General features: G+C 49.9%; 1 protein-coding gene across 1 annotated transcript in view; it reads left to right on the forward strand.

Annotated features, from left to right (window-relative positions):
* Positions 1–3,854: 3,854 nt before the first annotated feature.
* The window catches only part of VCP (valosin containing protein), a 33,790-nt gene continuing 21,124 nt past the window's right edge, over positions 3,855–16,520 (forward strand). The window contains exons 1-4 of the mRNA XM_087715198.1: positions 3,855–4,012; positions 10,791–10,902; positions 12,518–12,690; positions 15,360–15,502. Coding sequence (XP_087571324.1) covers positions 3,996–4,012; positions 10,791–10,902; positions 12,518–12,690; positions 15,360–15,502 — 445 coding nt within the window. The 5' untranslated portion in view covers positions 3,855–3,995. The remainder of the gene's footprint in view (positions 4,013–10,790; positions 10,903–12,517; positions 12,691–15,359; positions 15,503–16,520) is intronic.

The raw sequence follows: 16,520 nt of genomic DNA on the forward strand, positions 1-16,520 counted from the left end.
AGGTAGTCCTTGACTTCATTTAGTCACCACTTGGAAGTTGCAACGCCATTGAAAAAGTGACTTATGACTCAGTGGTGGGTTTCAAAAATTGTTGGAACCTACTCTGTGGGTGTGGCCTCCTTTGTGGGAGTGGCTTGCCGCCCATGTGACTGGATGGGAGTGGCTTGCTGCCCATGTGACCGGATATGAAATTATGAATTAGTACTTAGGTCGGTCCAAGTAGCTGTTCAGAAACTCTGGCATTGAAGCATGCAAGTCTTAAAGCTATCAAGTTACAAGATCCTTGCCAGTGGTGGGTTTCAAAAATTTTTGGAACCTCTTCTGTAGGTGTGGCCTGCTTTCCGGGTCCACTGGTGGAACCTCTTCTAACCGGTTTGGTAGATTTGACGAACCGGTTCTACCGAATAGGTGCAAACTGGTAGGAACCCATCTCTGTTATGACCACTGAAGCCTTGTGATCAAAATTCAGACTCCTGACAGGCGGTGTGTATTTATGTTGCGGTCGCCATTTGTGACCTTTGACAAACAACGTCAGTGGAGAAGCCAGATTCACTTAACAACTGTTTTTACTAACTTAACCATTGCAGCAATTGAATTTGAATTTTGAATTGAATTGAATTTTAATAGATTTGTATGCCGCCCAATCCTGAAGGACTCTGGGCAGCTTACATAAAAGCAATCAAAAGATTAAAAACACAAAACAATACAATTTAAAACAGGAAAACACAACACACACTCAGTTATAATGGGGCTGGAGTTCAGTCAATCAACACTTAACTATGGCAAGAAAGGTTGTAAAATGGAGCAAAACTCAGTTAACAACTGTCTTGCTTAACAATAGAAATTTTGGACTCCATTGTGATTGTAAGTTGAGTACCTGCAAAAGGGGGTGGGGGAGGGTGGGGATCATTCTAGGCACCCAGGAAAGAGGACTGACAAATTACAGTAATTCCCCCAAATCCAAATTTGTTAGATGTTGTGTTGTTAGGCTGTCTTCTCTTTGTACAAAAATACTTTTGTAGAACAACATCCTTCTGGATGTACTTTACTTAACCACCAAGAACTGTTGATTAAGGCTCATAAAAGATGCTTCAGGCCTACATTTATTAAAGGGAAATAAAAAGAATTTGGAATGGTCTCAGGTCATCTGTGTCTCCCGGCTAAATGTTGCATAGGGACTCAAAAGAGCGATTCAGCAACAAAGGCAGGCTGAATGTTGCTCTTTCAGGAGAATGCAAATGGGCACAATAAGTTCACTGAATTATTTTAATACAAGAAGCAAATTTGGGAAGAAAACTACAGCTCAGTTCAGCATCTTTTATCAAACTGCCTCCCTTTCCACATTTCTCTTACTCATCACTGTTATTAGTGTCCAGATAGAGATGCTGAATTAGAGGAACCTTGTATCCATGAAAGTACTAAGTAGACCTAAAATGTTTCCCTTGGGATAGACACAATGGGAGCTTTCAAAAGCCACATATCAGCCATTATACTGAGCAAAATCAGAAAATACCTTTATTATTAAACAGGCTAAGCATGTGGCGCGAACACAGTGAAATTCTAGTCACTTGTCTGGTGATCTCACCTCTACCTATGGGAACAATTATATTTTTTTCCAGGCAGGAACCCTGGAGGAATTGCAGTCGTTTCACAAATGACACTCAGAAATGTTGGTAGGTGGAAAGAAGCTTTAGTTTCACTTGTCCTTTTGAAAAAGTTAATGGATGACTTAGGGCAGGAGTTCTTCCCCTCTTCTGTACCTTAAACCCTTTCCTGCTAAACACCAGAAGTTCTTGTTTTCTGAAAACATGTATACCTTTACAGGCATCCTATTCCAATTTCAAAGCACCTTAAAGATTATTATTTATTATTATTATTAAGATCAGGTTGATGCCCATTTTTTGTTATGCCCTCTGCCTCATTGTCCCTGTGCCTTCTGCTTAATTTTTTGCATTTTTTTTACTGTTTATAGCCATTGTAAATTGCCCAGAAACGTTGAGAGTTGGGGGGGGGCATATAAATTTAATAAATTATTACTGTATTATTGTTGATTATTACAGTCCAAATTCACTGGGGTTGAGTAGCCAATAAATTTAGTTATATTTGCCTAATCCAAGTCCTTTGGAAGGATTTCATACATGGGTTAAAAAGAATTTAGCTGACCGGGTGACCAGCCCTAGTAAATAGTAACAATAATAAAAGCAATCTTCTTCATTATTCGAAGAGTTTCAACATGTTCCTTCAACTGAATAGTTTGCAGGGAAAACATTCAGATTCAGCCTCAAGGGTGCTTGATGGCCTGTAAAGCAGTTCCAGCTGTTGTAAAATGTTGCCCACCTCCCTCTGGTCACATGACTGCATTTTGGCTGCTTGGTAATCAGATCACATTTACAACAGGTTGCCTTGTCCTGTGTGTCACCTGACCCTGATTTGTGACAGAATAGTTTCAGATTGTATAAAAATGGTAATAAAATCAGATCTGGCCATGTGCGTGCTTCAATTTACAACCCTCATCCCTCGCAACTTAAAATTCTGGTTGTGGTTGTTGTATGTCAAGGATACACAGCTCACCATCTCCCCTGCTGAGTTCCTGCAATGATATAAGAACACAGAATCCAGGTCTCTTCCTGGTGGCCAAGAGTCCCTTTATCTATTTCCAGTTAGCATAACTTTGTATCTAAAAACAGGCCTACATCCTTTGTGCTCCAGAACCCCCTTTCCTTACAAAAGAGAACAAATTCTCAACCACCTAAGGAGATGACAATGATTGTTTTTTTTAAAGAATAGAATACGTTGGAAGGGACCTTGGAGGTCTTCTAGTCCAGCCCCCTGCTCAAGCAGGAAAACCTATGCCTATACATCTAATCTTAGCCGTTCGAGGTCATAGGGAAGCCAGAATGCAGTGTTTCTCAGCGGGGCCATTGGAAGACGGGTGGACTTCAACTCCCAGCATTCTCCTAACCCTAAGGCTGGCTGGGGAATTCTGGGGGTTGAAGTTCACCCATCTTCCAATGGCCCAGGCGGAGAAATATTGACTGGGGGCCCATTAGCGCAGTGTTTCTCAACCTTGGCAACTTGAAGATGTCCGGACTTCAACTCCCAGAATTCCCCAGCCAGCATTCGCTGGCTGGGGAATTCTGGGAGTTGAAGTCCGGACATCTTCAAGTTGCCAAGGTTGAGAAACACTGCATTAGCGGCTCGTTGTCCTCACGAGGAAGTTCCATTCAGGTCAGGAAGCCACAACGTGGGCAGAAGGCGCCGAAAGACGCCGCCTGGCTCCAGGTGGGTGAAGGCCGCCGCCCTGCCAGCCTCCTCCCCTCGGCGCACCCGCGACGGCGATCCCCACGGCGGGCCCTCCCCGCGCAGCCCGGCCCTTCCGCCGCCCTCAGAGGCTGGCGACTACAAGGCCCATCCTCCCAGCGCCACATGCTCAGAAACAGGTCCTCAAATCCCCAACGTCATGCGGCCCAGGGCGGCCACGCCGGCAGACTACTTCCGGGGTCGTCTACGGCACAGCTCGGGCGCCGAGGCTTATTTCCATAGGACTACCGTCGTGCCAATCAATATCTCCGTTTTTCGATTCGCCGCGAGTTCTTTCGACGTAACCCCAATCACCGTTGCGTCGCTAGCCCGAAAGGGCCTTCGAATTGGCCTTTCGCCTGAATTCTCCCAAGCTCCGCCTCGGACGTCAGCCTATTTTTCCGATTGGCCCGCCCGGTCGCCGGGTGGTTCTGCCTTCCCGGAGGAGCTCGCTTCCTCATTAAGGGAGGGCGGGAAGCCGTTCCGGCTCGGGGCTGTGATTGGCCGCGCGCGGCCGCCTCTATTTTTCGGATTGGTCACCGCGCCACCTGTTGCTAGGCAGAGTGCGGCCTAGCGCGCCGGGCGGAGCGTCACCCCCGATGAGTCGGCGCTGATCGCTGAGGGGAAAAACCCAGCGCGGAGCAGGCAGAGCCGAAGCGACCCTCGCCGCCACCGCGCCAGCCCACATCGCCGCCATGGCCTCGGGACCCGAGTGAGTGCCTTGCCCCGACCCCCGTCTCGCCCGAACGGCTCCCTCCCTCGCTCCCTCCCTCAGGGAGAGCCGCGTCCGGCCGGGCGGCGACGTTGGCCCCGCGGCCCTGGTGCCCCCCTGGGGCCGCGCGGATCTCCCTGGCCGGCTTAGGGAACGAGAGGGGCGGCGGGGCCCGTCTGGGCGAGGCGCCGCGCCGCCTTTGTCTGCCGCCCGCGGGGCTCCTCCGAAACGGCTCGGCGGGGCCTGGCAGGCGGTGGCCGGGAGACCCGCCCCGCTGGGGGAGCCGGAGGGCCGCTGGTGCCCCCCTCCCGCGAAAGGCCCTTGGGGGCCCCGGGAGCTCGGGCGCGGCCTCCTTTCTCCCTCCCTCCCTCTCGGCCTGGCCGCCCGGCGTCCCTCCAGAGGCCTCGCTGGCCTGGCGGGCACCCGGCGTGGCCTCCGAACCCCGAAAGCGGCTCCATTGTGGAGCCGCCTGAAGGAAGCCGTGTGAAAGCCGTGTGAACGTGGGAGGCCGTTGGGTTGAATTGGACGGGGGCTCCCTTGTTGTTCTGCCCCCGGCATCCCTCGGGCGGAGGAGGCCGGGGATTTCTGGCTTCCTTCCCTTGGAGACGTTTCGCTTCTCCGCCAAGGGGCTTCTAGAACCGGGGGGGAGCGAAAGGTTTCCAGGGAAGCCCAGCTGCCTTTTGGAAAAGGCCCCTTCCTTCTCCCCCCCCCCACCGCCTCCCCCGGCCAGAGAAGGGACTTCAACTCCCAGAATCCCACGGGCTGCTCAATCACGGCGGGTGGGGGGGGGGTTGGGAGGATGGGCTCAGGGCAGCCGGTGATAAGACGAGCGAGGGAGACCCTCCTGGCTTCGCCTTCCCTGCCCCGTGGGCTGTATGGTTGCTTTGGGCCCTTAGAAAGAGAAGAGGCTCTGACCTCGGGGGGGGGGTCCTTTGGGGGAGCCCCTGGTGCTGCACTTTGGCCCCCACTCACTTACACCGAGCTTCCTCCAGAGCACCAGGACTCCCTCCTCCACACTTCAGCCCTGGGCTACCTGCATCCTCTTCCACTGAAGTGGGGTTCCTCGGCTTGAATTAGCAGAGGGTGGGACTTGAAGATGTGGGTGATTAGGGGAAGGTGGCCAGTGGCAAGCTGCTTGGACTCCTGTCCATCTTGGCTTGTGAAAGTTGCTAGAAAAGGACTAGCCAAGCATACAGTGGAAATTGTAAATGCCTCCTTTGAACAGGTTCTCTTCTATTTAAGGTAAGTGGCACAAGGGATTTGTTAAGAGAAGTTGTCTCGACACCAGAGTAAGCCGAGGTCCATTTTAGTTTTATTTCAGTTTTTAAACAGAAATTATTCCTAGTTGCTTAGGTAAATCACTGCAGTTAAAAAATAATAGGAGGAAGGTATCTTTCACCAACGTTGCTTTTTGATCTCTTGGTTGAATGACTCTCTCTCTCTCTCTCTCTCTCTCTCTCACACACACACACACACACACACACACACACACACACACACACACTTATTGTGAAAATTACTTTTTTAAAGTAGCTCCAGTCATCTGTGTCTGCATGAGATTAAGACCATTTCCCCCAACTTAGCAAAGGGTCTAGGCTTGGAAAGGGATTGAAGTGCATTTGTTGTGGTTCGGTTGGATGGCTCAGAAGGTTTGCATACCAATTGGCCATCATTCTTTGGAAAGGTTAGGTGGTTCCGGACTGTCCTGAAAACAAATCTCAGTAAATAGAACTAAGGGATGTCTAGCTAGCCCGTGGCCAGGAGAGCTTGCCAAAAGCTCCAGAATTCTGTTCTGCGACAGACACGGGCTTGTTCAGCTTTCTTTTGAAACTGCTGGGGAAGGTGATTCAATATCTGTGGAGTTTCATCAGTCAGCAGCTGCCACCCGTTTCTATAGCTCCCCTCAGTGGCATCTCATGGAAGCTGGTAAGGTTCGGAGCCATGGGCCAGAGCAGTGTTTCTCAAGCCCCCGGAGTTTTAAAATGCGGGGGCTTCATTTCCCACAATTTGGCAGCAAGCATGCTGGGGGAGGGGGGGCTCTTAAAGTTGTCAGAGTTGGAGAACAGTGAGAGGGGCACCAGCTAAGTGGAATCCTGACCCGGCTTGATCAGTAGAGCTGATGAGTCAGAAGTTGAGGCCTGACTGCTCTGGAGTGAGAGGCTTTCCCTCTGAAAGGCCTGGCGTGTCATTTAGGGCAGTGTTTCTCAACCTTGGCAACTTGAAGATGTCCGGACTTCAACCCCCAGAATTCCCCAGCCAGCATCCAGAATTCTGGAAGTTGAAGTCCGGACATCTTCAAGTTGCCAAGGTTGAGAAACACTGATTTAGGGGACTCTTCATAGAATCTTTGGTGGGCCAGCTCCACCTTGAGAAGTGGGCTAAAATGGCACATCGTGTCTCTCTCTGATGGCCATGAATTCTTCACTGAGCTGCTCTTGAAGATTATTCAGAAACTAATATGGAATAGGAAATTTGATAACAGAAGCTGGGCAGCGGAGAACAGAATACTGAGGGTGACTTTCAGAGCTCTAAATGGTTTGGAATCGGGACATGTGAAGGCCGTTGCCTCCTTCACACATCAGTCTAAATATGGAGACCTATTTCTTAAAAGATCACTTGCTTCAAAGGTCACTCTCGGGATCTTCAAAGCAGCCCCATGTAAAGTTGGCCATTAGGTGATGATTGGTTGAATGACTGGCTGCAAAGTTTTCTGAGCCACAGATGGCGCACAAGATGCGTTTGTGCAAAGACCATCCTGGCCATGACTTCCAACTGCACTATGTCAGGTGCAGCTCTCCTAAACTGCCAGCAAACTCCACGGGGTGCTGCGTGACCTCGTCAGTTAAATCAGGACTTGCTGTAGGATTTTGACTCTGCAACTTACTATGATTCAAGCTATGCCCATTTTCCCCATCCAGACACTGAATCGGGACTCCTGCGTCTTCGGTTCAGGCAGAGTCTATAACAAGTGTCACCTGTACATTAGTGATACCTTGTTGGATGCCCGCTAATATCTCCATAGCTCCATGAAGATATTAACGGGTGAGGATTGTGCAACTCCATATTGAAGTTCCCATAGACTTGGCTCTTTGCCCTCACGGCTTGAAACCCACCCAAAAGGAGGACCCTTGTAAAACGATGCCTCTCCAATCCCAGCCAACAGAGCCAGTCCAGAAGGACAGGCTGGTTAGTGGCATTGAAAGCCCCCAGGATGTCTAGAGAGGTTCTGGTTATCCCAGAGGTGCTTTTCCAAAAGGCAACTGGGCTTTCTTGGTGTTTTCTCCTTGAAAATGTTTGAACTTCAGAACTGAAGAAGCTTCTTAGATGAGAAACCAAACATTTTCAAGGGGGAAAAAACCAAAGGAAAAGCACCTTTGGGACAACTACCAAGATGCATTGCAAGACCAAGACACTCCTTACCCCATTCTCATCCCACCACAGGGAATTTGTCCAAAGCCCATGTCTTAAATCACAACTAGGTTAGATCAGATCTTTCAGGATTCTCCAGCTGCTGGCCAAGCATCTTGCAAACAAGCTTAGCTGAAAAGGGAAGACTCCCAGGAACCGTGCAGACCAGCTTCCTGTTGCCTCCCCTGCAAGCTTTCACTGGCCAGGTATCAGGTTCCTAGGTGGCTCCACTAATGGCTTGGACTACCCTGTCCAGTTCCTCAGGATCCCTTGGTTCCAACTGATCTCGGATAACTAGGCAAGATGGACGCCTCATCCTCTCAGCAGGGGCTGCTCAGCTGTCCTCCAGCTGTGAGCAGATGCAAGGGATTTGATCACCCAGATGCCCCACGGATGCTCCTAGCATCCATTATCGGTCTTGTCTTCAAAGCAGCCAGGTAGCCACCAGAGAATTGACTTGCTTCATCATGCTTACTTGCCATGATGCAAATTCAGCTTTGAGATCTTACCTATGGTTTGCATTCGTTCTTTGTTTTAGGCCAGGGGTCTCTAACCCTGCAATTTAAGATTGGTGGACTTCAACTCCCAGAATTCAATTGGCTGGCTGAGAGTTGAAGTCCACAAGTCTTAAAGCTGCCAAGGCTAAAGACTGTTATTTTATAGCAACAGCACTTAGATTTATATGTTGCTTCAGAGTCCTTTACAACCATCTCTAAGCAGTTTGCAGAGTCAGCATATGGCCTCCAACAATGCTGATTTTACCCGATGGAAGGCCGAGTCAACCTTGAGTCTGTCAGGATCAAACTCTAGATTGTGGACAGAATTTGCCTGCAATACTGCACTCTAAGCCCCAGGGCTCCTGGTGTCATCATCTCTCTGGGCATCTGGGCTGCTTCGTCTCCCAGAGCTCCCTGGGTTGGTGGGGAGGGACAGGCCACTTAATTCTATCAAGGGTTGTCCTTGGCTGCTTCTGTAGTCAGAAGACACTTTGAAATTGCAGTTGGAGCAGGTGCTGCAATGGGGGAGAGCCCAGGCAGGTGTTTCTCCTCTTAGTCTGGCAATTGAATTATTTGTCTGCCCTGACTGCCAGCGGGGAGCCAGCCTTAAGCTTTCCCAGCTGTGGGTGGAGATAGGAGGGGGGAAGTGAGCCTTTCACAAGGCCACTGTTATGCTGTATCACCTCTGAAAATCTGCTTCTGTCTTTCAGTTCTGATTTCCGTAGAAATCCTGCCTCTTTCTTTCTCTATGTCTCCCTGTGCCCCTGAAACTGCTTGGCTAATCCGTACTGTAAATGCCTCTGTGCTGCCAGGTGCTCCAGATGGTCATTTGGCAGCTGTAAGCTGGCAGATTGGCATCACATAAGAAGTCAGAGCCTGCTCAACAAGTTCCATTACTCTTTCAAAATGGAATAACTTGAAATTAGGGAGGGCAGATATGGATGGGAGAGGGTAGGATGGGAGAGGGTAGCTCAAGGTTCATCTGAAAGAGCACCAAGGATCTCGGAGGAGGAAGGTAGCTATCAGCAGGTATTTAACATCATTCTGAAGGGTGGGTGGGTGGCTCATCCTTGGAAAAAAGGAGCTCTTCACTCATAACCTGAGGTTTATGTTCTCAGAGCCTCAGTATAAATGCACAAAAGTGGTTTCTGCCCATGATTTAGTAGTCAGCAGGCAGCCCAAAGACTCTGCCTGTATCAGCTTCACCTGCCTTGGAGAAAAGCCCAGCTCCAGGAGGCAGCTTTCGTACCGTGTTAGCCCAGAAAGAAGGGCAGGTGCCCCCTTGAATCGGGCGTCTGCTGCCCCCTGGGCTTCTGCCTTCCCTTCAGGTGCCCTGGGGGCTCCAAGGGAAGCTTTCTGAGCAGCTTCAGGTCAACAAATGCCTCTGACCTGGCCGCTTAATGCTGCTGTCATCAGGGCTGGAACCAGGGAGCAGCTTCTCTGTTGCTTGCCAGAAGCCCTGAAAGGATGGTTGGGAAAGGAAAGTGGCCTCTGGGTCAGTCTGTATCGATTCTCAGGGTGCCCTTCCTGCATCGGCTTTATTTCCCTTTTATTGCCTCAATTTGGCTGATGTTTTGATGCAGTCAACATCTCATCCATGTGGCTCTAAGCACCCTCGTTTGGCTCAGCTGGCCGAATTGGGGGAATTCTGTCCTCAGCACTTCTGCTTTGTGGCAATGGAAGAGTTGCAAGAGAGCCTTTTAGGAAACGCCCCCACTCCCCCCCTTAATCTCCCTGGAGCAGCTGGTGAGGGAGGGGCTGCTCTTGGGACCTTCTTCCTGGGCTCCAGCTCGCCTTGGTCTGTAGTCTTTAACCTTCCTGGGATGGCCAAAGGGGACTTCACAGAAGCTGTTTGGAGTTCGGCATCCCGGAGTCTGCAGGTGGAGTAAATGTCTGTGGAGATTCTCTGCCATCCAAGCCCTGGTGGTTCCCAAAGTGCTTTTTCAAGAGGCCACTGGACCTTCTGGCTTGTCTTTGAAGACGTTTCACTTTTCATCCAAGAAGCTTCTAGGATAAGAAGTGAAACATTTTCAAAGTCTAAAAAGCACCTTTGGGAAATGCAGGTGGAATGGTGCTTGATGGGGCATGTGCCAGAGGAAGGCCCATCCTCCCCAAGGTGTCAGCCTCACGTGGTTTCTGGGAGCTTTTGTGTCTGCAGTGGGGAGAAGTGTCTCCTTTTGTGAGAGCAAAGGTGGTAGCTGTATGCAGACTCACGCTCAGGAGTTGACTTGCACACCAGAAGAGTTAGTTGCACTTTCACTTCCAGAGCAAAGGTTAGGCTCTTTATTAGTCACACCCTTTAAGGAGTTTGAAAAGTGCCCAGGTGGATAAATGAAACTCTCCTTCCTTGGCCTGGTGATCCCTGAGCGAAAGGCAAGCTAGGAGAGGCAGGAGGGACTCCACAGAGCTGGGACCTGAAGGGCCTTTGGGGAATTCTAGAAACCTTTTTCTTCTAATGAGGTCACTTCTTTCTTCCGACTTCCGTGCAGCGAGAGGTGTAAAGAAAAAGTTCTGTCCTTGTTTGAAATTGGCCAGAAATCCCCATATTGAGAATCAAATAAAAATTCACCACAAAAGGCAGCTACAAACCTTTTATTTTCATGGAGCAAAATTGCTAGTCATTTTTGCAGCGCATATTTCAGATCTCTTTTAAGTACTGTAGTCAGTGATTCGTGGACACTTCTGATCAATAACTGCTTAGCAGAAACCCAATTGAGGAACCTTTTAAAATACTTTTAGTCTTTGGGTTGCATTATGGGGCACGTGACATGCTGGTTTTTTCAAAGAAGGCCGGTGGGTGGGGGGGAAAAAAAGTCAGAATGGGGCGTGGTTCTGTTTCCAAAGCTACCAGCAACTCCTTTCTCTGATTACAGTTCCAAAGCTGATGACTTATCAACTGCAATTCTGAAGCAGAAGAACCGGCCCAATCGGTTAATTGTGGATGAAGCAATCAATGAGGACAACAGTGTGGTGTCACTGTCACAGGTGTGTGTGCTACATAAATTGTAGGGAGCGATTTAGCAGCCGAACGGAAATGTTTCCCAGAAGGAAGCAAGGCGGCTTCTCCAGGCTATTCATGGGGGAGTTTATTGGCAAGCTGCTCCGCTGTTGTCTGTTCCTTTTCTTTCTCAACAAAACTTTGGCTCCCCGCAATTGGTCCCCACAACAGTATTTTTTCCCCCCATCCCTATTTTATAGTGTGGCAGTTCTTCCCTGTTGCAGAGGAGGGCAGCGTGCATCCCTCAGGGATCGTTAAAAAGACTAAGAAGGCTGAATGATCCTTGAACAACTGCTAGTTTTTTTTCTCCCCAGCACGAAAACCCGAGAGATTTCCAGAAGCCTCTGTGTGGTTCGGCTCCTGGGGTTTTTCTTGGTCAAAATCCTGTTTTACCCAGGATGCAACATGGATGCATATTTGAAAAGCCTGCCATGAGCCCAAGGAGTCCCCCTCCTATAAAGGGGCTCGTCTTTCTTTGGGGGGCTTCTATCGAGCTAATGCAGCTATTCAACCTTGACTTACAATCGTTTGTTTAGCGACCAAAGTTACAACGGCACTGAAAATTTGTATTTTGTATTTGTATTTGGTTTATTTGTATGCCGCCCTTCTCCAGGAGGGACTCAGGGTGGCGAACAACTCAAAGGGGAAGGGGAACATAAACAACAGTACACATAATTAAAATACACGAGAATCACACAGCCATACCAGTCGAGAAGGGGGGGGAACTCATCACCCCCAGGCCTGCCGGCACAGCCAGGTTTTGACGGCTTTCCGGAAGGCCTGGAGAGAGGTGAGGGTCCGAATCTCCGCGGGGAGTTCATGCCAGAGGGCCGGAGCTGCTACAGAGAAGGCCCTCCCCCGGGTCGTAGCCAGATGGCATTGGCTGGTAGACGGAACCCGGAGGAGGCCGACCCTGTGAGATCTGACGGGTCTTTGGGAGGTAATTGGCAGCAAAAAAGTTACTTATAACCATTTTTCACATTTATGAGCAACTGGCCATACTTAAGATGATCCCCTTTTGCGACCACCTGACAAGCAGAAAAGTCAGCGGGGAAGCCAGATTCACTTAGCAACCAGGTTACTAACTTAACTGCAGTGATTGACTTCACAACTATGGCCAGAAAAGTCGTAAAATGGAGCAAAACTCACTTTAACAAATTAGTTACTTAGCAACGTACGTGTTGGGCTCAATCGTGGTTGTAACTTGAGGACTACCTGTACAGTTGAATAGTTGCATTAACCGAACCTGTTCAGGACTTCTTGGGAGCAGGTTCCCTAATCGGCAGCCAGAACACCCAAAGAAGGAGGGGGGGTGGGCGTAACCCCTGCCCCTCTAGAGCAGTGGTCTCCAACCTTGGCAACTTTAAGACCTGTGGACTTCAACTCCCAGAGTTCCTCAGCCAGCTTTGCTGGCTGAGGAACTCTGGGAGTTGAAGTCCACAGGTCTTAAAGTTGCCAAGGTTGGAGACCACTGCTCTAGAGGAACCCCCGGACCTCCTGCCTGCCGGATTGCCCTACTTAAGTTGAAGGGACAGCCAGTTCCAAGCCAGCGAAGCCCATTCCCCGGTTCCCCGGTTCCGAGTGCTTGTCTTTCTCTGCCAGGCCAAGATGGATGAACTGCAGCTCTTCCGGGGAGACACAGTGCTGCTCAAAGGCAAGAAGAGGCGAGAGGCCGTCTGCATCGTGCTCTCCGATGACTCCTGCTCGGATGAGAAGATCCGCATGAACCGGGTGGTCCGCAACAACCTGCGGGTGCGACTTGGAGACGTCATCAGGTGAGGCCGCAAGGCAGACTCGGATATTGGGAGCATTTAAAGGAGGGGTGTAAAACTCAAGGCCCACGGGTTGAATCTGGCCTGCGGGGCTGCCCTGGAAACAGCCAAGGACTGGCCCGTATTTCCTCTGCCAGTGAAAACGACGGAGTCTGTTTTCGGCCATGACGGCCTCCTGCAACCCTCTGCCACAGAAAACAGAGCCCGGGGGGAAGTCCAGGAGGCCCTTGCAGCCAGAAATTATGCCTGGGGGGGGCGGTGGGGGAGTCGCATGCAGCTCCCCTGGGCTCTGTTTTTGCTGGCAGAGGGCATGCAAGAAGGGACAGGAAAGGAGAAAGGAAAAGGGGAAAGACAAAGAAAAAGAAGGAAAGATGGAAAGAGAGCAAGGAAGGAAAAATAAGGAAAGGGGGGAAGGAAGGAAGACTATAATGAGATGGAAGGAAGTCCTGCCTAAGCACTTGGCCACCACAAGTGCCCATGACACGCGTGATCATGAGCTGGCCACGCCTACCCCAGCCACGGCCCCCTCCCCCCTGAGTTCAAACACAACCCTCAATGAAACCGAGTTTAACACCCCTGGTTTCAAGGGTTTATGAAGCTGACGGACACAAAGGCGTCTGGTGGAGCTTTAATTTTTGTGGAAACTACTGATGTAGCCGGACGGACTTTGCCAAATGCCCCTCTTGCTTGTAAATCAATCTGCACTTAATGGCTCTGCTCTAATGGGACCTTCAAAGAACTCCCACCCCTCCCTCTGGCGGTGGCCACTCCATTTCCAGGCTGTTTTCAGGAAAAGTACATCAAGATGCACCATGAAGTTGCCAGGAATTGATAGTTTTGCTTACCCTGCAGAGTTATTGGACTGATGAGTAGCTGGAAACTAATATTCTGTTCACAGACAAAGACCTTCTTTCCAATGGCAGAATCCCCCCCCTCCCCCCGTATCTCACGCATAGCCTCAAAATCTGCTGTGGAAAAACTTAGTGCAATGCTTCTCTGTGCTTCTCAAAGCTTCTCAACCATAGCCACGTTACACGATGTGGATGTCAACACTTGGGAATTCTGGGAGTTGAAGTCCACATCACTTCAAGTGGCCAAGAAACACTGGCTTGGTGGATTATGAACTGGGCAGAGGGTGAGGTTGTGCCCCTAGGATGACACGCTCATCTCTGTTCCAAGAGCTGCATTGGCTGCCGGTGTGTTCCAGGGTGCAACTCCAGAGGTTGGTTTAACCTTTAAAGCACCCCAAACATATGAAGTAGCCTGCCTGAGGGAGCCCCTCCTCCCAGTCACAGCCCCCCATCCCCTCAGGCTTCCCCCTTAGCAGTAGACTTATATACCGCTTCATAGGCCTTTCAGCCCTCTCTAAGCGGTTTACAGAGAGTCAGCATATTGCCCCCAACAATCTGGGTCCTCATTTTACCCACCTCAGAAGGATGGAAGGCTGAGTCAATCCTGAGCCGGTGAGATTTGAACCGCTGAACTGCTGATCTAGCAGTAGCCTGCAGTGCTGCATTTAACCACTGCGCCACCTTGGCTCTTCCCGTCCCTTTGCCTTTGTGTGAATTAGGGAAGGTTTTTCTGAAACGGGTGATATTACGTTCCTGACCTTTGTCTTGGCTCTCTTCATCCTGTTCCTCTATCCTCTACAAGAGCCGAGGTGGCGCAGTGGTTAAATGCAGCACTGCAGGCCACTTCAGCTGACTGCAGTTCTGCAGTTCGGCTGTTCAAATCTCACCGGCTCAGGGTTGACTCAGCCTTCCATCCTTCCAAGGTGGGTGAAATGAGGACCCAGATTGTTGTTGGGGGCAATAGGCTGACTCTGTAAACCGCTTAGAGAGGGCTGAAAGCCCTATGAAGCGGTATATAAGTCTAACTGCTATTGCTATTGCTACAATGATTTCCAAAGATCAAAACATGCATTACTGAATCACATACTACATTACAATTGATCCATTCAAATTTTGTTCATTTACTTTACTGTAAGTATTAGAAACACTATGCCGAGATGGGAGGAAGCTTAATTTTTTTCCTTTAGATCCACTTCATTTTGACCTGTCCCCTCTACACACATCGAAATAAGGTAACTTGGTAAGAGGAAGAATTTTTAAAGCCGCATCTGGCAACTTCATGTGATGTTCCATTTCTTGTTGGAATCTGCAGATGTAGTATAAAGAAAAGAAAGGTGAAACTCACCTCAACAACTCACTAGTCACGTGGGATTAGGCTGCTGGCAGCTAATTATAGACAGACTATTTGATTGCACCCAGTTGAATTTGTTGAAATCTTCCCTAGATCATAAGGAGAGAAAGTATTTGGAAATGGAGCCTGTGTTTCCTAGGGCTTAAAGAATACAGTTGTTTTGCAGAATTCATTCTCCCAACACAGAACCATGCCGGAACAATCACTAAACAAACTGCTTTATGTTGAGGACTACCTGAATTTGTAGATTTTTAAAAAAAACATCTGTGACATTGTTTGAAGTGCTGGTTGTGGGCTACCTCCAGTCCCATTCAAGGAGGTGGGTGGCCCCTCTGTTTAGGAAAAGGAGGCCACTGAAGGGAGGAGAGAAATGGCTCCCCTCTTGGGCTCCTCAGCAGCGGCAAAGGTGGCCCACCAGTAGAAGAGTTTCCCCACCTGAGAATAACCGGGTGGGGCTTGTCCCTTTTCAGCATCCAGCCTTGTCCGGATGTGAAGTACGGAAAGCGCATCCATGTGCTGCCCATCGATGACACCGTGGAAGGGATCACAGGGAACCTCTTCGAGGTCTACCTCAAGCCATACTTCCTGGAGGCCTACAGGCCCATCAGAAAAGGTAAGCGCCTGAGCCGGCTGCGGTGGAACAAGCCCTTCCGTCGGGACGAGGCTCCCTAAAGGGAGGGGCTGAAAAGGTGCCTGCAGAGGAGGGCTAGGGAGCCCTGGACCTTCCTGTGGTGGTTGAGCCCCCAAATCCCGCCTCTTTGGCTGCGGCTGGCTCTCCCCATTGGGTGTTGTTGGGAGTGTCAGTAGGTTGCTTTGTTTTGCCGGTGAGTTTCTGTAAGGTTGCAGCGGCCGAGTCCCTCTGTGATTCCTTCCACTGGTAGCAGCCACTGGTCTCTTTCCAACCGCCAAGGGGAGCTGAAAGGTGCAGGCATATTTTCTGTTACGCCTCCAAATCACAGCATCTCAATTATAGGAGGAAGAGGCCCCTTTATTCAGTATCCTGACACCATAACATGCCAACTCAGCCGTTCAAAAGCAGGCAAATGCAAGTGGGTAATAAATAGGGGCCACTCGGGTGGGAAGGTAACAGTGTTCTGTGTACCTTGGGATAGAGCCATGCTGGCCACGTGACCATAATACTGGCTCCCTTGACTAAAAAACAGAGATGGCGACCGTCTCCTAGAGTTGAGCACGACCAGAGAGCTCCAGGCAGGGCGTCCAGGCAGCAGGCCCTGGGGAAGCCAGCTGCCTTCTCGGCCTCGCAGGTTTAAGAGGTGGAGGAGCCACTTCCTAGCAGAGCACACTTCTCGGCCACGCGTGTGTGTTTCCCTTGCTTGAGAGCTTCTGGGAGCCGGCCATGATCGCCCAGAGGGACAGTCTCTCCATAACATTTTAAAAATCTCAACCATTTGCAAAATGAGGGGACTTTTGTCACATTATCCCCAATTTGGGAAACTCCACTGTAAAAGAAAAGGGTTGGATAGATTGTGGTTATGTGCACGGAGTTCTGTTTGCTTTTATCTCTGAAGGAAATGCAGGCTCTTCCTGCCTCCCTATTTGCGGTTTTGGTTAATGGCTCTGGTTCCATTCCAGGGTTTTCTTGCTCGGTGATTGTATTTGAATGGCTTTGA

Source organism: Thamnophis sirtalis, unplaced genomic scaffold (genome assembly GCF_051295495.1).
Source record: "Thamnophis sirtalis isolate CommonGarterSnake01/CBP01778 unplaced genomic scaffold, rThaSir2_p1.2 scaffold_5, whole genome shotgun sequence".
Classification (NCBI taxonomy): Eukaryota; Metazoa; Chordata; class Lepidosauria; order Squamata; family Natricidae; genus Thamnophis; species Thamnophis sirtalis.